The sequence below is a fragment of the Nyctibius grandis genome, chromosome 5 (genome assembly GCF_013368605.1).
Source record: "Nyctibius grandis isolate bNycGra1 chromosome 5, bNycGra1.pri, whole genome shotgun sequence".
NCBI classification, from domain to species: domain Eukaryota; kingdom Metazoa; phylum Chordata; class Aves; order Nyctibiiformes; family Nyctibiidae; genus Nyctibius; species Nyctibius grandis.
The window spans coordinates 14,518,097-14,540,774 of NC_090662.1; the positions used below are offsets into that span (position 1 = coordinate 14,518,097).

General features: G+C 37.6%; 1 protein-coding gene across 1 annotated transcript in view; it reads right to left on the minus strand.

The window, feature by feature from the left end:
- The window catches only part of CCDC146 (coiled-coil domain containing 146), a 78,950-nt gene that overhangs the window by 24,975 nt on the left and 31,297 nt on the right, over positions 1-22,678 (minus strand). The window contains 2 exon segments of the mRNA XM_068400604.1: positions 7,568-7,777; positions 12,003-12,085. Of these exon segments, the coding sequence (XP_068256705.1) occupies positions 7,568-7,777; positions 12,003-12,085 (293 nt within the window).

Genomic DNA, 22,678 nt, shown 5'->3' on the forward strand with positions numbered 1-22,678 from the left:
CTGCCAAATTTAAAAAATTAGCCCTAGTGAAGAAATACATCAATACTTCCCCAGTGCATGCACGGAACAATTCTGCACCTATAGCAGGTAAACGGGCTACAGCAGTCTGGATGCTGTCACAACCAGACTGAACTGGATTAAGTCCTTGTGCTATTGATTGGGAACAAGAAGACAGGTTCTTGCAATGTAATTAGTATCGATGATGACACTTCTGAGTCTCAGGCTATAAAGGAGTAGAGATTGCAGCTGGGGAATATGTAGAGCAGCCAAAGCCTCTGTCCCAGATATAGCAAAAAATCAACTTCAGCACTTAAATTTGTAACTCCAGCTGGAGGATGTGCTGGTCAGGCTTCCTTGAGACTCAGGGCAGTCTGTTAGAATAAATAATTCTTTAAATAAGGGGAGTATTAGAAGAAGGGTACAGGCTTTCATGAAATAGCTCTGTCACTTAGAACTATAAACTATGGCAAGGGAGTCCTGGGGCAGCCCCACCTGCCCAAAGCAGCTATTACAGTTGCCTCTGAATGTGGTTGATAGAGAAGAGAAGCAGGTTTCTGCCTCTAGTATTTCTTTTTTTTCTCTGAAACCTTTCAGCAGCAGCCTGAGACTTTGCATGGTGGTGGTTCAACTTTCAGAAGGTGGTGGTCATGGGGAGAGAGATCAGTCTCCTAGCAGCCAGGCTCATGGAGGATCCTCCCTAAGATCTTGTGCTCAATTCTTTAACAGTGCTGATTTAAGGTTCCTCTCCCTGCAGTAAATTGTTTCTGTGTTTTGGTCCTCCAACAAAAGGAAGAAAGCTTATACCTGGAAGCCTCAGTGACATCTTTCCAGTCAAGGAAAGAAAACAGTCGAAAAAATGAACTGAGTTGGTGGTGTTGCAATCCAAAAAACCAAAAAAAAACCACTATGAAGAACAAGCTCTGGCTCAGATGAACAGCAAAGAGAAAATAAAGGCACAGAGTCGATGTTGTTGATTTATAGCACGTATGTATATTTGTACGGGCAGACTACAAGTATGTCTCTATGGGGACTGGTAAGTCTAAAAACTAATTTAAACGCCAGTGTTTGAACACCCACAAAGTGAATGAGCGTACAAAAATCTTTCAAAGAAAAAAGCTGAATTTAGATCATTCTTCCTCAAAAACTGATAAAATGAATTATAAAAAAAAGTTCTGTGAAATCTATTATAACTTATGAAACTGCACAGAAGAGTGAAGACAGACACAAGAGTATTTTGCAGGTGTACAGTACAAACACATCTGAGGAGAAAGAAACGTCATAAGGTGATTTCTTTGCCGCAATGCGGCTCAAAAACTACTGCTTTTATGTTCTACTGTTTAAAGTCAACAAGGGAGAGCATAGGGATCAAACTGCCTTGAAAACTGAGCTATTTCAATTCTGTGACAGCAGCTTTGGTCTGCTCCTGTGTACTGTGCACATAAGCTACAAGTGAGTCCTAATATATAGTGTTGGAATGACACACGGGTCAAACGAAATATTTTCACTTACCAACAGGTTGTCTAAATGTATAAATAAGTTAATAGGACAATTCATATTCCCAACACGTATTTGGCAGGATTCCTAGTTGGATTCCTCGGGACTGGCATAATCACACTAATTATAATGAATGTCCACTCTGCTCAAATGCCCATAACTGTTTGACTGCCACAAAAACAGATTAAATAAGTCCTGTGCAACCATTAAAGAGGTACTGCATTACTCGTCAGGAGTCCGTGCTGTGCCCTCCTTAATATCATGCCAGACAATCAAAAGAGCAATCTCAAAAATCAGGAGGGAGAGCAAAGTTGACACTGTTTTTATTTTGTCACATTCCAAACTCATGAGGACAGATTCCTGTGGAGTTATTCCAGTTTCACAACAAAGACTTGTAAAATGATTTGAACACCTCATTTTCTGTGACATAAACAAAGGCAACACTGAAGGGCAAGCACCAAGTTAAGTTACCTTAAGAAATGGCAGACCAACTACTTCCACACAAAAAAACAGTGAAAATGTGAAAAGAAAAAGGGGGTAAAAGAAAGAAGTTAAATTTCTCCCTTTTGAGCAATGAGATTGATCCAGCTGCCCATATCCAAAAGTTAGACAGGTACCCCTGTGCTAACATCCCCAGGCTTCCTTACTGTCAGGGACAAAAACAGGAACCGCCAAAGGGCAGGTCCTCTGACATCCCAGGTACCTATTTTAGGAAGAGATAAATTACCAGTTGAAGACAAAATATTTCTCTCCATCGAGTGTAAAGGGAAACCAGGATGATCAACTCAGATTAAGAAATCAAATAGGATTTTTCAAAGATTTTAAGTTCAGTCTCTGATTTAATAGCTATATGGACACAGCACCTTAATGTAAGGTAAGCAGAGAAAATCTGGTCTTTCCATTTAGCATTTGAATCTTGTAATCTGTAGTATATGGACATCAGCCTCATGACTGCCTGTAAAATACTTAGACATCAATCACAACAACAAACAAAACAGCTGCAACTGACATTAGGCACTTATAATGCCCATTGTTTTATAGCTCTTCTTTGATGAGTGTGTTTTTCAACATCATGTGCTTTTTATTATTATCGTTATCATACCTGTAACAACATACATAATGAAAAGAAGATGAAACTCTTAAGTTTAAGCATTAATGTTTGCAAATGTTTCTCATGTTGCTTTCCTTATTTGCATGAGGCTTAATAGCAGCACTCTACATGAAAAGGTACCGTGGATGCAGATGTAATGAGTTAAAAAAAAAAAAAGCACTTGAAAAATTGGACCATTAATGAAAATTCCAGACTTTTCCCTGAGAGATGTCTACAGCTGCAAACTGACACAGAAATAAAAAAATTAAGTCAGAGAGATTAAGAAATGTAGTGGTAGTTGTCAACAGAGGTCCATTGCAGTTCCTCAGCTCACAAAATAGCCAGAATGTTGTTATCATCAAAAATCCCATCATACAACAAAGCGAAGTCCTTCAGCCACTCTGACATAGCTGGGATTGCTGAGGAATCCATAGAAGGTGCTTAGCACCTCACAACTAAAATCTAGTGACCACAAGTAGAAGATTATCACAGCTGACAAGCTGCCAGCGTGAGATTCCTGTAAGGCTCCCAGCTGTGCTTAGTTTGTACGTACCAGAGAATGCAGTCACAAGACTAGCTGATAACAACTTCAACTCAAACTCAATTTATTATAATTATGACTTGTAATTCTGTGCTAGAAAAACTATGGACAAAATCTTAACTTTTCACTTTTTAATTACCGAGTGACTAATCCTGAAATAATCAGAAGCATTGTAATAATTTTCCATATTTGCAATCCTTCTACAAGGACAAACTCAGTGTTGCAATCCTGACTTGCATGCAATAGCACATAGCACTTCAGTGAATAGCCATTTTGCTACCTGCACAAATGACTGTGAGGGCTGTAGACTGGACCTAGGCTTTAAAAGAAAATTGTTTTCATGAATTCAGCACCTTTAACCTCACAAACTCTTGTTAAAGATAATTTCATTTGAAATTAATTGCTTACTTTTAAAATATAGTGTAGATGATAAATTCATTTAGATGATAAATGTGTTGTTTCTCAATAATAAACTATTATTGATGCTATGGTCTAATAAAGAAAAGCAGCTCCTCTTGTATTTTTTCCCAGAAACCAGGACTCTCAACCTCACATGGACACTAAAAAGAAGTTCCCTAAGTCTAGAACTCTGCCTTACTGATCACATTGGTCCTTTTCCTGTTCTTGTGCTAATCTGATTTTTCAGTCTATATTCTCATTTACTGAGGCACATTCAGTGCCAGTTATATGAAAAAACTTCACAGCTTTGAATGCAACTGTACCAGAACTGAACTGGGATCACTACTTTTCCTCTTAATTTATTACACTTGCCTAATAGCTTTGAGAGGAAGAATACCCCTGGAGTCAGCTCTGACTTTGGGGTAGTGGCCCAAACTTCATAACCTCAGTAAAATCCTTCCAACCATTGCTCCCCTCCTGTGCTGAGTACTCAGGCAGACACGCTAGCAAGGAACCCAGTACGACCATACAGCAGAACAGGAACGCAAACTGGAAGAGGAGGCATGCACAGACAGTGGCAGGACACCCCACCCACAGTGACTTCCCCGACAGCTAAAGTGCATTAGAGCTGCTTCTGAATACCTTGTGGACCAGTTCAAGCTATGAAAAAACTCATAAAATTTCTGAAAACCTGCTGATACTACAGTGTTGAAAGTAATTTAAATTTACTCTTGGAATGCAGAATACTCATTGGAACAGTAAAGAACTAAAACAGAAGATGGAATAACACCTTCATCTGTTGAAAAAGGTCTCTGATCTGGAAAAAAATTGTTTACAGAGGCAAGCAAATAGGAAATGAAATAATGAAAAGAGAACATAGAATACTAAGGGACCTTGAGACAAAAAATATCTTTGCTAATATTATGGTCTATCTATATGACTCTCCAAGAGAAAGAGGTTACTGTTGTCAGATTTGAATCTGAGTGCAAAAAGGGTGCTAAGTGCCCTTAGCTATCAGAGAACGTGAACTGAGACAGGAAGTAAAGGCAGCAGAGACTAGAGAGATGCTTCAGAGAGAGAAAGGTCCACAGAAACAGGGAAGCAGAAGATCTGCTCTCTTTCACTTCCAGCTCAGCAGTATTTCTGAGTAGACAAGATCCAAGACTTCTAAGAAAAGGGTAAAGCAACAGATAAGAGACACATACTCACTTCAAAAGCTTTTCCCCTCCATGTTCCCCGCCTGCTATATGTAAGAAGGTAAATAAGCAATATGGTTGTTTTCAGACTAAACAGCCATTAGTCATAATTCCCAAAGAGAAGTTTACTTGTAAGTGCCAAGCACAGCTGGGACCGTATTAACACAGTTGGACAACAAGGGAAACTGTGCTCCAGAGAGATCAAGGGCCAGGAGAGGTTGGACCATGAGTTTCTATCCTTCTGAGTAATGAAGGAAACCAAGCAGTCACCTAACAGCAAACTTCTAATATCTTTGCTGCAGCTTCCCCTCTGTCTGTGACACCACCATGCACACAGGTATTTCAGAAGACATTGTTTTATTATTTGTATAAAACCATCAGGCATATAGATCTTCATTTTACATCAGTGTTACTATCAGATCACCTGCTACAACTCTCTTCTGGATATTCATTTTCACTGTCTTTCACAAGCACCAAACCCATCGCTTCTTTACAAACATGTATTCACATCCATTTACTCCTGCGGAGATTCCGATTGGACACAAGAGGAAAATTTTTCACAATGAGAACAATCAGCCAGCGGAATAATTTCCCCGGAGAAGTGGTGGATTCCCCAACATTGGACAATTTTAAGATTCAGCTGGAGAGGGTGCTGGGCCATCTTGTCTAGACCGTGCTTTGGCCAAGAAAGGTTTGACCAGATGATCCTTGAGGTCCCTTCCCTATGATTCTATGATTATCTGGTTTTCTTCATAGCTCACTTTTCTTTTCCCCACTACATTCACTCATCCTTTCCCCACATAGATATGTATTCTGACAGTCCTGTTCATTCTACGCTACTCCAACATTAAAATCCCTCTTATTTCGGAAGGCAGTATCTTCTCTCCCAATAAACAAATGCACACATAACCAAGGCCATAACATCCTCCTCACTCCACACCCACAACATGCATAAGACCCAATGCTACTACCAGGCATGAAACAGATTCCAAACAAGGAACAATTAAATAATCTGTAGCTCTTCAGTTTAGAAAGTTGACAAATTAAGGCTGGGCAGGAATACAAGACAGATCTGTGAAACCATCCTGCAGCAGTGAAAATGAAGAGAGGATCAGATGTTCGCCGTCTCATCCAATACAAGAACTACAGGGCATGAAATGAAGCTGGTAGAAGTCAAGTTCAAAAAAGAAAGGAGGTGGCAGTTCTCGTGCAGTTAATCTGCGGAACTTGTTGCCCAGATTGTTGCAACGCCAGAAGTTTATATAGTTGAGGAGGAGACAGGAGAAGTTCAAAGAAGAGGGGTCAACTGAGGATTCCTAAATTCAGAGAGCTGTATTTGGCTCATGAAGTCCCTGCTTCACAAATGGCTGGGGGCTGCACTCTTGGTCTCTGTTAGATACTGTGCCATATGGACCTCTGGTCAGACTGTACAGCTGGTTTTGATCTCATGCAATACATAAGACCAAACAGAGGAAGTTTCGTATAAAAGTGAAAGAACATTTTTCACAGTATGACTGACTCAAAAAAAAGTGGTTTTAATCTGCAAGATAGGATATTCAATTCATATATAAGAATTAATGCAGTAAATGCACAAGGGTAATTGAAACAATATCTAAACTGTGTTTTGTGTAGGACAGAAATCTCCTTTTGACTAGAGGTAGAAAATAGAGTATGAGTAAATATCCCCTAAACATATAAAACACCGTCATTTTTTGGAAAAGTGATGCAAAATCAATGAAAAATGTTCATAAGATATGATGACAAATGGGTAAAAAGTATGATATTTTGAAGAGCTCATTTCTGGACTGCTTGGAAATTGCAACAAATTCTGTATTTAATAATTATTTCAGGAAATTTCGTGTTGCTTAGTTATCTCATAGCAAATAATTTTTTCCAGATGCTTTCCATGTTTTTTTCTCCCACTCCCAATTTGTTTCCCTCTCAAGTTTCTTTCTCTCTTAGAGCAAACACTTGGCACTGAAAAAAAAATCAAGAAAGAACTGCCAGAAAAATCTGCTCTATGCAGTTTGTACAGCATCCCTGCTCTCCTTGCAGAAAAATAGTTTTAACTGCTGAGCTGCTGACATTATTTATTTGGATTTATGTAAACTAGCTACACTACAGCTGGACTGAAGGTGGGTAAAAATAGCAAGCACCCCACAAAATGAAAATATGAGCTCATTTCCATAGGTACATATTTTTAAAAACGCAGTAGTACTGTCTGTAATTTTACTATAAAAGCTTCAAGCACAACACACTCATATATGCAGATAATTAAAATGTGTAGAATATCAAGCTTATTCTGGACTTTTTTCCTTTTATAGAAATGTGAAGTATTCACTTTCACAGCAAATATCTCATTTTTCCAACATGAGAATATACAAGTATGTCTTCTCCTTTAAATACCTAAATAGAAATACTTGAATAAACTGTGCTTCTGATGTTAAAAATAGCATTGGGTCTATTATAACATTGTTTCCATAAATTCCCAGTCACCAGGTCTCTGAGACACTTTAATAACTTGTATTAAAGGTGTCCTAGAATAGAATTGCTCCTGTTAATTTTGCCCACCTAAACATTAATCATGCAATGTAGTAAATTTTAAAAAACATTTCAAAGGACACCATAGCATGTTCTAAAATTAAAATAATCTACAAATCTCGCACCAGGGTAATTTTATTCATCACTGAAATGTTGCTGGTACTAGGGAAAGTTTGTGGCAATTTGTTTAACAACAGCAATCAAGAAATGTGTTCATGTAAGATGGAGAGGAGACTGAATTATATTCTATGTTATTATCTTTCTAAGCAATGATAAAATTAGCAACGTTTGACCACTATCACCTACCATTCCACCTTGAACTGAATTTCATGCTCTCTTTCTTTAATAGCATTGTGTTCATTTTGGCATCTGAGAAGTTGTTGCTTTATTTGGGAAACTTCACTGGAAGATTCTTCAGGGAACTGTTCTGCTTTTTCCAGTTCATGCTGCTGTTGTTCCAGTTCTACACTAAGACATTTGGCTTCCTGCAACAGCTGGATCTCAGATTCCTGTAAACTACATTAAATAGAAACATTTAGAACAAGGCAATGAGGAGCATAAAGTTTGTATTTATACTTCTTTATCTACCTATAATACTTAATTCAAGGTTTTCAGGATGAGATGGGATTAAGTCCTGAATAATCTGGTCTGACCTCCTAGCTGACCTTGCCTTGAACAGGGGGTTGGACCAAAGACCTCCTGAGGTCTGTTCAAACCTGAATTATCCTATGATGCCATGAAAGCAGTGGAATCTGATGTGAGGGGTTTTTCTGCATACCTAGAGTTGGAGAGGGATTCATCTCATCTAATTTTAACCAGATGAAATACGGTTAGTTAGTCTAATTTGTCTAGCACCTCCTAGACCCGGTGAAGGGACAGGGAATCTGTTTTATCCTAAGAAGTGCCAAAGGCTAGATAGTCATGAACGATGTGGAAGAATAAAGAACTCTATCACTTGCCTTTTATTAATTAAAAATATAATGCAATTTAATATTTTTTAAAACAAAATAATTTATAATCTCCCATATTGAGAAACTCTATACATAAATTTTAGCTCAAAGATTACATTTATGGTTTAGCAACAAAAACATAATTACATCTCACACTGAAGAATAGGGTTGAGATGGTAACTATAAAAACACAAAATATACAACTGACTATACTGCATAAACATAGCTGAAATAATATAGCAGAAAAAGTTTTGTTTTGTGTAACATTTCTACTTAGATAACCGCTTCCTTTTTTAAACAAGAAAATAAGAAAACCACAGACTTCAACAGGAAACAAGAGTGTGCCTTTATCACGAACAAATAACTTCATGTGTGATGTATTTACATAGTAACTTTTGAGGGAAAAATAAATTGACTTATCAACACAAGATCCTATACAATATTTAGATCTTCTTTAAGTCCAACAGAATGTATGCTGTTTTAGGAGAAAATGTATTTGGTTGCAGCAATACACATTCATTTCAAACATAATTCTTACATAAAACAGAAATTTTATATAAAAATTACATAAAAATGTAAGTTCTTCCATGAAACCAAAATTCTTAGTATTAATTTTTTCAAGATAATAAAACGATAAAAATAGAAGCAAGAACTGAGTGTTGAATCTAGACCAGATCTTGCTTATTATAGTTGCCAACAGTATTTTTTCATGTGAAGATTTAAATTTAATTGAAGACAATGAAGAAATAACTGGACGTCTACACAATGTACACATCTAGAATCACATGAGTGCAAAAGCAGGCTTGCCAAGTCTGATGTGGTAGATTTTGAATTTCTGAAGCAATTAATAATTTAACATAGGCTTAAGGAGCTGAGATTCCCAAACTGTCAATGAACTATCATTATTACCTTACTTCCTTACAGCTTGGTGTATCAGAATATTCATATTAGGTTCCTAAACTGAGATAATAAAAATAAAAATTTACAATTTGGCCACATGATTGTGTGACCAAACGGGTTTTCAGGGGTGAAATATGAGCTCAGGCACCTCAGCTTTCGGTGCAGCCTCAGTGCAAAGTGGATGGGTGAGACAGAACCAGAACGGGATGACAGTCTGTCCCAGAATTTCAGTTGTGCAGCAAACTTAAATTTAAAAGCACATAACACTTTAAAGAAATGTATCAAAGATGTTATCTGCCAGGTGACAACTCTCAGCTTTCCAGAATGCCAAATTGTGCAAAACTGAAACCAAGAAATAAAGGACTATTTACCACTAAACAAAGGACCACACTATAAACTTATAACTCTGTGTTCTCTAGCAACAGCCTTGGAAATTAGCTGCATACAGACTAGTTGCATTCACCATATTAGACAAATTTCTATTGTGTACCAGAGAGATCAGTTGCAATCGGTTGGCCTAGCTGTCACGGGCATCTATGCTTCTTAAGATGCATGAGACTTTCTCCTTGAGTTTTTTTGCATGTGACTAAAGGAAAGAAGAACACACACTGCTTGAAGACCTCATCCAGCATCATTTGTTTCCACATGGCACTGTAACAGCACTGGGACAGATGGGGATTAATTGGGGAGATTAAATTCAACTGTAGCAAGTGAAAAAAGAAATTCTTGATCCACAGAACTGTATTGCACATGTAAGGGTGAAGGATTAAAAATTAAAAAGTGGCATTGATTCTGTGAATGGTTCATTGCAGGAAAAGAGTATACATACATACTGAACCAATCATCAGGACTCTTTATAGCCAATGGAGAAAACCAGACGCTTGCAGATGTCCATATAAGGAGGAAGTGTGTGGTCCCTGTTCTTTCTATTGACTGTTAAGGGACTCTAGATACCTTGTTCAGTTGTGCATGTTCACTGACGCTAACATACGGACAAGTGAATCCCACTTTTGATGTCTGAATGGTCCTTAAAATGCACTGGAGATCATGACAATTTTTGCTAATTAATTTCTCTTGCTATAGTACTCATTTACACATTGGCGTTTTGCTTTGACACATGACTACATCTAAGTAAAGAATGTGACATGATTCTCTCTGATTGACTTTCTTACAGAAGTATGGCAATTTCATACTCCTATGAGAACCATGGAAAGAATGAGAGACATAATCTACCATCTAATATTTTCATGCTTTTGGTGCATGGTGTTTATGGTAGTTTATGTGTGACAGAAAAGACAGCTGAGTCCTGTTTTCACTCAGGCTATATTCCACTTATATAACATACAAAGGAATTCTCTTTACATAAAAGGATGCTCTATATAAAAGAATGCTATATAAATATATAAAATAAAATATGTAGTAATATGTGTGTGTTTTTTTCCAACCAAAGACTGGTTTGAAATTAACGCTGGCTAAAAGTCAAGCAAGTTCAGCAGCTACTGGATTTCTACTTCAGCTCAGTGAACATTGGTGTGGTAGAAGCCTTCTCAATCAACAGATCCAAAACCCACACAATATTTTGAGTTCTAAGCATTAAGAAAATTCAAGAAGGAGGGAGTTGAACTGGTTTAGGAGTGCTATTTTTAATTTTGCTTCCCAAAATCTGAATAAAGTCAGATGACTTTTTACAGACTCAGGGCCGTATTCTAACTCTCCATTTTATTAAGATGAAACTAGAAGACTCGGCTAACCTCAAGAAAAACTGTGTTTTCAGGATTTTGGGAATGCCTTTTCAAATTACTTTACATTACATTACCTAGCACTTAGCGCTATTTAGATTGCCAGGAGGCACACCAAACCCCTGCATAATGCAAGTAAGCAGGTATGACTTGAATTAGTTTTACAACCCTTAAATTAGGCCTTAGCTTCGGTGACAGAACAGCCATGGTTCTCTTATAACCAGAATTGCCATAAAGGTTTAGATGCAGACTGTCAGGAAAATCGGTCTAAAATATTGTTAATGTGGTGGTTATTATGATACATATTACAGAAATATAACATGGTGCTAATTTTACTGATAATTATGCATATACCATAAGTAATATCAAAATTATTAGTCACAAATACTAATGTAGTATTGCAATATTTGCAACAAGACTGCTCTGTTCTGTGACACACTGTTCACCCAGTACAACTGTACTATCTCATCCCATTTCATCCCTCCATTTTCTTTTCCTTCGACTCACGTGCCCTGCTCAATCCTGGCATTGGGCTATGAGCATGGTCTCTTCTCCTCTCTCCTCCAGCAAATACCGGACCAGGGCAGACTCACAACTACTACACTTAACTTCTGAGTTTCATTTATAATTTCAAGCTTAAGGTTCTAACCTTCTAAATTTTTTAGCAGCCTTGTGTAATGTGACTGCCAATATTCTCTGGGGGTAAAATTCACACCTATTTAGATGTGACAGAGTTTCGTTTTCCTTCTTAGAAATGAGCCTTTAGCTTCTTCAGTTGCTCTCTATGATGTTAGCTCAGCACATCAGAGTCTTCTCATATGTTACAATTCTGGCTACATGATCTTCATTTATATCTTTATTTCAGACTTGTATATTGTCTTTTGCAGTTTGTCTTTCCCTCCATTGTCATTATTATTATGTTTATATTAAAAGCAAAGATGTTGTTCAAACAAATATTTAAATATCCCAAATTACCTTGAAACTTCATATTAAATAAAATTGTTTTTCAACCTTGTGTTCTTGCTTTCTCTCTATCAACAATCACTGTAAAAAAGCCTTAAACGATAATTAGGCTTCAGCATCAGAAAAAAATTACTCTAAATATGTAATGCTTTGGCTACTTAAACAAAGTCTAAAAAAGGAATATTGTACCTTATCACAGCCTTATGCAGCAGAGTGTACTTTCCCTTCAGCTCAGCTACTCTGGTGCCTGTGATTTTTCCAGCAGAAAACAGCTATGGAAGGGAAACAGACAGTTATGAAATCTCCTAAGCACTAATATTTTCATTCTGCTTCAACTTTTTATAACTATAGCTGGCAGCCTTTTAGTTTATACAGACTTCGGTAACATTCCAAATCAAATACACAATCAAATCAAATACACAGATGAAAAAATGTTTATTTACATAATAATTCAAAGCATAAATATAAGAATATAAAGAATGTGTCTGTCACAACTATAGTGCTACTTGCACCATCATTTCTTCTCTGATTTTCTGTCTGTATTAATATTTCATGACAATTCTGTCTTGACTTTGAACTCAGGCTCTAAGTCACCTGTTTTTCACATTGCTTGACTGGTTCTGTTTTGGTATATACCAGCTGGCCTGAACAGGTGAAACTGCGGCTCAAAGTCCGGTTTGTGCCAAGGTGGAGTCTCCACCTTCAATACGGTTGTAAAAAAAAGGAGATGGGCTCAAGCTGGATCATCCCCAGGCCACGAAACACATTGCCTGACATGTCCATGCAGGCCTTTGGCAAACACCAAGAACAAACCACTCCACGTATTTAGTACTAAAACGCCCGTATGTGTGTGATGCAGCATACCCATCTCTTGGGTGATTCCTCAGGTGCCTTGAGGGCAGTAATTTGGGCCAATGAGCCAGTCCATCTCAGTATAAATAGGAAATAGGACTAGGAGCCAAATTTTGCCACTGGGAAATATCACAACAGCAATACGATAGTATCTCCTGGGATATTTCGTTAGAAAACCTTTTCTTCCCCTCTTTTGGTTACAAGTAAGGAGAACCAGGTTAAAACCAGGTAAAAAATGTAAGGTGATCTGGCTCTATAAAAGTCCATAGCTAGCCTTTTGGGGCAGCAAGTCAAATCTGCAGCTTTAATGGGAACCTGTCAATAAATGTGGCTGTGCAGATCTCCTGAAATAAGAAACAAAATCACTGCAGCACCAGGAAAATCCCAGCAGTTACACTTCAACCCTTATGTTTGACAAGGCCTCCGGGGAAAGGCCTTTTTCTAAGCTGAACTAAGGGCCATTCAAGAGATTCATATGTGGGCTGTTCTGTAGATGTCCCTTTCTTGAATATCCAGGAGAAGCCATCCAGAACCAGTTGTATGGTCAAGAAGCAGAACCCAAGTGAATATGCCAAAAGGAGTATAAATTTTGTTGATAGCTGTTTGATTTATGTATTTTTTTAACATTTGCCACAAAATATTTCATGGTAATCTTTGCTGTCTGCAGCCCTGAGAAAAGGAAAGCAGATCTCTCTCATTTGTCTGCATGAGATTAAAGATAAACAGCTCTCAAATATTTATTTTGGCATCCTCTATGATACAAAGATACTGTTCACTTAAGTTCACAATACTAACTAGCTGTTCTGTGAGAAAGTATTTCCCTATCTCAACCCATTTATTTCTTGGCCTCATAGTAGGTATAGTTGTCCTATTTGGATGGTACCTCACTGTTGTCCTTTCTCCATGCTCCTCTGATCTATACCTGTGAATTTAAGTTTTTCTTACTGCTTACCTTCTTACTGCAGACCTAGGCCATGTTTGACAACGTTACTGCAGAAATAAACTTATTGTCCTTGAGGCTGTGTCTTCTCCTTTATATCCTTAAGCTTTTTACATGTTTTATACTTAATTTCTCAGTTCAGTCCAGAGCTAAGAGCTCTATTCCAATAAGGCTGGTCCTATACAATGTGAAGGCACATAGCTTTGAGGACTACATAAGACAGGCTGTATGGATAGCATAACCAGCATGTCAAAGCAGGTGAGACTTCTGTGAAAAGTGTCATCACCAGATGATAGTTTCCATTACCACAACTTTATTTGGAGAGCCATCAGAGAGTCAGCGCTGGGCTACCCTGATCCCAGGATTTGTTAATAAAGCCCAGCACAATGTTTTCTCCAAGATTTTTGGGAAGGCAGAACGGAAAGAAAGGAAAGAGGAAACAGCTTGAGGGAGAAGAAATAGTCAGTTGTGGAAGAAGGGAGAAAAAGCATGAGCCTATTTGTGGCCATAAAACCAGATGAGGGATGATGCCCCTGATATACAGATATGTAATGCTTTCAAGGACCACTTTCAAGTACCAAGTCCTGCACTTGAGGCACAACAGCTCCATGCAATGCTACAGGCTTGGGGAAGAGTGGCTGGAAAGCTGCCCAGCAGAAAAGGACCTGCCGGTGCTGGTCGATAGCTGGCTGAATACGAGCTAGAAGTGTGCCCATGTGGCCAAGAAGGCCAACAGCATCCTGGCTTGTATCATCAGGAATAGTGTGGCTAGCAGGACTAGGGAAGTGATCGTCCCTCTGTACTCGGCACTGGTGAGGCCGCACCTCAAATACTGTGTTCGGTTTTGGGCCCCTCACTACAAGAAAGACATTGAGGTGCTGGAGAGAGTCCAAAGAAGGGCAATGAAGCTGGTGAAGGGTCTGGAGCACAAGTCTTATGAGGAGCACCTGAGGGAGCTGGGGTTGTTTAGTCTGGAGAAAAGGAGGCTGAGGGGAGACCTTATCACTCTCTACAACTACCTGAAAGGAGGTTGTAGTGAGGTGGGTGTTGGTCTCTTCTCCCAAGTAACAAGTGATAGGACGAGAAGAAACAGCCTCAAGTTGTGTCAGGGGAGGTTTAGATTGGATATTAGGGAAAATTTCTTCACCGAAAGGGTTATCAAGCATTGGCACAGGCTGCCCAGGGAAGTGGTGGAGTCAGAATCCCTGGAGGTGTTTAAAAGACATGTAGACATGGTGCTTAGGGACATGGTTTAGTGGTGGACTTGACAGTGTTAGGTTTACGGTTGGACTCGATGATCTTAAAGGCCTTTCCCAACCTAAATGATTCTATGATTATTGGTAAAAACACTTGAGTTGAAGCAACATATGTTTGAGTAAGGTCAGCATTAATTCAAAAAACAGTGTACTTTGGCGGCAGTGACTGTAATGAGTATTAGAGCTTCCAGATTTCAACCTTAGGGAAGTGAGCTTGCAAGTTAGTTCAAAAAAAGTCATCATTCAAGAACACACAAATGAAATAATTTCTGATAAAATAGTCAACAATATTTACATATGTACTTTCACACACAAACATAGTATCCCTAAATGAAGGTTTGTGATATTTTTCTTCTGCTCTGTTGGATCTGTGTTAACCATGTTTCTATTAAAAAAGCTGTGTACAAGACTAATATCCCAAGTTTAAAAAAGAAGTTACGTTTCACTCCTCCCCCTTCCCTCCAAGATGCACTCACTGTACACTTTATTGCTTGTAAGCTCTCACATTGCTGGGTTATGTAAAATGGTGGTTGTCCTTAGTTCAACTAATTATGTTGTTACACTGAAAGGAAAAGAATGAGTGAGAAGACAGGGTAGTGAGGAAAAAAAAGAGCTTGTGAATGGCAACTGAGCATGTTTTTTTTCAGTCCTGTGTTAACCGTAATGCCCTGGAAAGAACTGAGATCATTTTGTTATACTGGTGACCTCAAATCTGGAGTTTAGAATATAGTTGGGTAATTAGGAAATATTCTTAAACTCTTGACTCTTCCAGTCCCTTTCCCTGTCAGTTTTACTTAACTGTAGTTTGCTTTTCTCAGTTTTTCCGTCTCATTACATGATGAACTGGAACTACCTACATTTTTAAACACACCCAAAACTGACAGATCATCTGGATAAACTAAAATAAAATTTCCTTATCTAAATGGAGAATTACTGGAAAGTTGGACGAAAATTTGGCTGCTAATGGAGAGTTGCTTGGCAACATTTTGCTTTCTTTTTCCCCATACGCCCATAAATGTAATTGCATTAAAAGTATGTAAGTATGTATCTTATTATTGGATTTACTTGTATCTTTTTCTTTTAATTTAGATTTCTGATATGTTTATTTTATCCTATTAATTTACTCTTTCTTTATTTTATTATATCTGTAACTGATTAACATGAGTGTAATTTTCTAACTTTGTTACATTTTTTCATGTGCCTCGCTATTTGAATCTTGGCTATTCTACCAGAAAAACAAAACATAACAAAACAAAATCCAAACCCATATTCCAAACCAAATTTGTTTCCTTCAACCAGTGAAAAGTCTTATGAAATAGTAACAGTGGATAAACCTGTCATACGATAAAGACTGTGGAGGAAGATTTTGCTGAAAAGGGGAGAGGGAAGGGCATATTCTTCATATTTTTCTAGCAGGAAAAGGTGGATTTTCTGGCTCTAGGCAGGAACCTTTTAAATATAGGAATCCATGAGAAAAACAGAAGAATACTTATGCTCAGATAGCTGCTCTGTACACCTGCATAAGTTTTCTCTAAATCCGTACCAGTAATAAGTTCATATTTGCTTGCTACTAACAGCTCACCACCAGAGCTCTCTTGAAAATGTCTTGAAGAAAATTCCAAGGAAAAGTGAGCACAATTTGAGGCTACACACAATCTTTGCTGGACCCAAGGGAGCTCTTGTATATCCTTCCAGCTTGACTTCAAGTCCACTAGCCCCTGGACATGAGACCACAGTAATTTCGCTGAGACTGGAAGGTGGATGTAGATGAGATGTTGGTAAGAAAGAGGAGATGACAGATCATGAACGGGAATTGAAACCACAGAAAGGAGAGGACCCACCTGATAAATAAGGTGTGCTTCTATGTGAGCAAAGCTAACCACCTGATAAATAAGGTATGCTTCTATGTGAGCAAAGCTAATGAAATCTGGCCCTAACTACATCAACACCTCCTCACTCTCACATTAAGTGCAGTAGGCTTTTACATTCTCCATTTTAACATATTATATTCAATCCTTTCTGATAGTCAGCTCAAAGCAATACACCAAGGAACTCACCTGGAATTTCAAAACAAGTTTTCTGTAACTCAAATGTGATATAAATAAGAACTCTAAGAACTTTGACGTTCCCCATTTTGAATTTCAAGGCTTTTTAAGCTTCTTTTGGGACTCTCCAGAAATGAATAAAACTAAGCCAAATTTTAAACTTAAAAAGATGTTGCAATCTGAATGTTGGTCTAACTCCTTGCATTCTTCTAATAAAAATCATCAAGAAAAGCATGGAAGATAAATATAGCCACCACCAAGAAAATAGGGATTAACATCAATTACTCATAATCATTATGAAAGTGAAACTTTTGAACGCTTCTTAGGAAAGACTTTATTTCAACAGTGCCTAAAAGCTCTGCATTTCAGAGAAATGATGGAGCTAACACGTGTTTCTAATTATGTTTGCAGATACTGCAAAATAACTAAAATGTATTCTAAGCTCAAATGGAATAATACGACTTCCAACCTCTTCATTCTAAGCTGTAGGTTTTGTAATTATAACAAGACATTGTGACTACACTTAATGTTATTTTAACACATACAAAAATTAAACATTTTATATTAATGTTGTTTATGTCAAACATCTGAAAGGTCTCATCAAACAACTCTTTTGCCTCATAATAGGAGACAACAGAAAAATATCAAGGGTTTAATATATTTTATAGTTTGTATATACTCAGAATTTCAGTATAGCATTAGCCGCTTGGCAAATGGCTCTTCTGGCCAGTCTGCTATGTGAGGTTTCGAATTTTCTCTCTGTTTATTTGAACAGCTTTTCTCACCTCTTTTGGATAATAAATGTTTAAACATTCAGGGAAGGAAAAGGATAAATGCTCCTCTTTGAATGGAAAGCTCTGTCTCCTCTGTGAAAACCCTCATTGAGTCCACACTGTTTGGACACTTACCACACAGCTCAAGTGTTTCTCAGTCTGGGGAGAAGGCAACACGATCTCCCATTGACTTTTCAAGGGTTATGTGTACATTGCAGGGGGGCAACTGGTACAAGCATGCTGAACCCATGCTATGATTCTTCCATTCCTATTCATATTGGTGCCTATCAGTCTCCACAGAATCCGTTTCATCCTTTAGAAGAGGCGAGCTAGGGATATCTGCTGGTGTTTGACTTGTCTGTGCCTGATACCTCCAAATTATCTAGACAGAAGCCTGGACTCATGATAATGCACTAAGGGAACTGAAGCTTTCTCTTCAAGCTTTCCCCTGTACTTGGCACTGGTCAGGTCACGCCTCGAATACTGTGTTCAGTTTTGGGCCCCTCACTACAAAGAAGACATTGAGGTGCCGGAGTGAGTCCAAAGAAGAGCAACGAAGCTGGTGAAGGGTCTAGAGCACAAGTCTTATGAGGAGCGGCTGAGGGAACTGGGGTTGTTTAGTCTGGAGAAAAGGAGGCTGAGGGGAGACCTTATCGCTCTCTACAGCTACCTGACAGGAGATTGTAGCGAGGTGGGTGTCAGTCTCTTCTCCCAAGTAACAAGCAATAGAACAAGAGGAAACAGCCTCAAGTTGTGCCAGGGGAGATTCAGATTGGATATTACGAATATTGTTTTATTGTTAGCATATCACTCTCAGTTCTGGTTGATGACAATGGTGATGCTAAAGACCTGGAGCAGATGCTCCTTGTTTTCCATTTTTGCATAGACAGTTCTGCACTGTTCTCACAAGTGCAAGCTCATTTATAAACTTGATCTGAGCAATGGACTGAACTTAGAATCACAGAATCATAGAATTGTTTTAGTTGGAAAAGACCTTTAAAATCATCAAGTCCAACCATTAACCCAGCACTGCCAAGCCCACCACTAAACCATGTCCCTCAGCACCACATCTACGTGTCGTTTAAATACCTCCAGGGATGGTGACTCCACCACTTCCCTGGGCAGCCTGTTCCAATGCTTGATAACCCTTTCTGTGAAGAAATGTTTCCTTATATCCAATCTAAACCTCCCCTGATAATTAAGCTAGTGTGTTCAAGATTCTGGTTCTTTTTAATAATCGATTTTACCTCATTAAATTATTTCAGACTGCTTTCCAGCATTTATAAGAAACAAGAAACATCCTCAGTGAGGCTCTTACTTGCCTTTGACAATAGAGGGAGCCAAAGATGACTAACTAACTAGCTCAGACTAAATGCCAGATGTTTAGATGACCTAAACTCTGTTTTTAATGTAAAGTGTTGCATCACAATTTTTATATGCCCAGTAAATATCATCATTACACATTTTATTCAGTCATCTACATCACTCATTTTTTAATATGCCTCAAATATTCATCCAGAGTTACAGAAGACTAACACTTCCTAAATTATCTAGAATTTCTCTACTCAATAATATTTGTTTTCAGCATATATTTCAAAGTAATTTAAGAAAAGAAGATTAAAATCACTAATTTAAGACTGTAAATATTTAGTTACACCATAAATTGTAGTTATCACTATTTCAATGCAATTCTGCATTCAGTTTTGCAGATCAGGAAACATTTGAAGTACAGACAGGAATAGCTACACTGCAGATATTTAGGGAAGGATATGCCATGTTTCAGTCATCAGTCATTACTGCAGAGAAAGGCTATGATATAGAAGGTAAAGAAAAATGCAGTATGATTTTTAAATGATTTTTAAATTAATGCTGTCATTAGAGTTAAAAAATAAGGTGGAATCCCTCTCATCTGTAACTACTTACACACTGACAACAGGCAGTAGATTTTGTACGATAAGTATGGGAAGTCCGTTGGAAAAGCTTATTTATTACCCTTTTAAGAACAGAAAGATTTGTCACTGAGTTTTCTCAACATTTAGTTTAGATGATAACCAATGATACTGGAACCCATGAGGTTATTGGTTGCACAAACGCACGCGGGCATTTCTCTCCTGATGTTTGTGATGAGCACATTATAACGAAGTAACAAGTACATTTGTATAAAATCACATTTATATGTAAATCCATTTTGCCTTAAAAGTGTTATTTTTACAGGAAAAAAAATCACCTTTCTAAGCCATTTCTATTTGGAAGCTAAAATAATTTCAATAATTTAACAAAGTGATTTTTTGTACTTCACAAAGTGCTTCACAAAATATTTTGCCCTCTTTCTTATTCCAGGAAAAACATAAATGAATAGGAAGATTGCATGCACTTTTTAAATATAGCACAACGTTATTTCACAAAGAGAGGGCATGAGGTTTATGGTTCCTTGAACTTTGTTGTCTAAAGGAAAGTGACTTGGCTGCATTGGTTCCACATACAACAAGCCAGTAACTCAGAAGACAAAAGTCAAACACTAAAAAAATAAGCCCGAGAAATTATTAACAGCTACTCACTTTATTTTTATATGGAGTCTTTTATACCACTATACCATTGAAAGGCTTATAGTCTACTACAAAGTATTTCTCACAAAAAAGCTATATGCAGATGAGCTACATAAAGAAGACAAAACTGAGAGTGGGGGTAAAGTTATACATGAAAAACATTAATATACCTGGTTACGGTAGATATAGCACTTATACAGAATTTCTACGATTTTACTTTTTTAATTATAGATGGATCAGCCAGGCACCCTTTAATGAAAAATAAACTGCTGAAAAGCCTTCTAAAACTAACAAATAACTAACTAGGAAAAATAATGTCATGAATTCTTTCCCAAGGCATAGTTCATAACAGTACTTTTGTCCCCCAGTTCATGGGAAAAAGCAGTCCCTACACAGAAAATACCAAAATCAGCCACCATCAAGATGATACAATGGGTGAGAAAATACTGCACCTGATAGCCAGTTTTGTCTTGCATGGCTCGGTAAAAAGGGGCATAAGAGGTTGGTAAGACAGGTATTTCAGGAAAGGAGATAGCTTTCCTGCTGTCACCTGTTTGGCCATGAATCTCAAAAGGAACACACTGAGTATCCAGTACAGTCTTACAACGACTGGTTTTATTGGAGCAGGGTTCTGCAGCAATCAAAAAGGAATTTTCCTGAAAAGACACAGCAGGGAGAGGCTTTTGTATTTGTACTTTGTTCTTAGAGTGCGTTCTGGTTTATTTTCTCCATGTACTTGGCCAACTACAGGGCCTTCTGTGGCTACAGATAAAGGAAAATACTCAGCAGTAAATTCTAGATTTTGGGCAGGCAAACCTTCAGATGTCATAGAAGAAACAGAATGAAGACAGAGGAACATAGTGTCCTGGATCTCTTTCTTTCTTTCTTTACAAATATGGTCCTCGCCTTAACAGAAGGAGTTATAACCTTTGACCACACGAATTTTGTAATATGTATTACATTCACAATTACTTATATGTTATCTACTACTTGTATGCTCTATGTCAGTGTTGCCTTTCTGCCTGTTGTGAGAATTTATAACTAAAGCAAAGACAAATTTAAACAGATGATAGGGAATCCACATGGCTACTAGTTCTATGTAATCTGTATCTCAAGAATAATATTAACAATTAAAATCAAATGGAACAGGACTGCCTTCCTTTCTGTGCTCTGATGTGTTCTCATAGACACATGAGGAAGTTGAACAGGCAGGCCCACGATACAGAGGACAACATAAAGACTACTTGCATGAAGAATGACTACTGAATTGAAAAAGAAAACAATTGAATTAATCAAAAAGAATCCTAAATCAAAATTTGTTTCTGGTATGGACTTTTGGTATATATTCCACATTGTGGGAAAAACTAAAGATTAATCTAATTACTACTCATCCTCTTTGTCAGTCAAAACTTATCACAGAATCACTGAAGTTATAAAAAACCATCAAAAATATTACTGTGACAGTTAGTGTTAACACATCCCACCTCTGCCATCAAAATGGTTTCTATGAATGAGCCCAGATGTGCTTCAGGTTTGTTCATACCAATCATTTGAACTGCTTACACAAACCTGGATATTTTGCAGCAGCTCTGCTGCAGGAGATGTTAACTCCCAGTACAAAGCCAGAAATCAAACAGATGGCAAGCTGTTGCATTTTAAGTTGCCATAGTCACTAGTTAAATTAATATCTGCCTACAGCCTTAACTTTGTTGTTTTATATTTGACCTACATTCCATGATCTGCCAGAAAAGAAGAAACCTTGCTCTGAAAAATCATGGGAAGTGGTTCATGCTGCTTTTGATAAACTTTGAATAAACAGTAGTAAGAAAGACAAGCCTATTAAACCAAAATATATTACTTCTTTAACCTTGCAACCACTGGGTAGTTCTGGAAACAGAATTAAAATCTTCAGTAAAATTTAAGAATACCATGAGCTCTCAGTTAGTTTCTTTATCTTTAGGAAGATATGTCTGTAAGATTAAGATATCCCTTCAGTCCACAGAAGGAAAAATAAATTCCTAAAAAGAAGACTGAAACAGATAAAAGCTACAAGAAAATGACCTTTAACCAAACAGAAGACCTCAACAGAAAATTCTTACTTGTGGTTATTGGCTGTTATTCAGTTAGATCCTTTCACAGTTGAAAAAGATTGAGGTTTGGGTTTTGTGATTGCTTAACAACTTTAAAGTTTTAAGTATTATACAGAACACTCTAGGGATCTAGAACAGCCATCTGGAAAGAAACTTTGTTTGTAAACAAACGGCAGTTCTCAGTTTTGATCTGGTCCAATATTTCTGCCGTTAGTTAAGGTGCATCCGCATCTTACAGTAGAAGATTGCTCAGTGCTCCTTCTAAGGCAAAGACTTGTGAAAAACTCAGTTTTGAAGGTTTGCTTCATTTATCCCAAGGAAGATAAGAAACACAAAACACGAAAAGGGCTGTGGCATACTCCT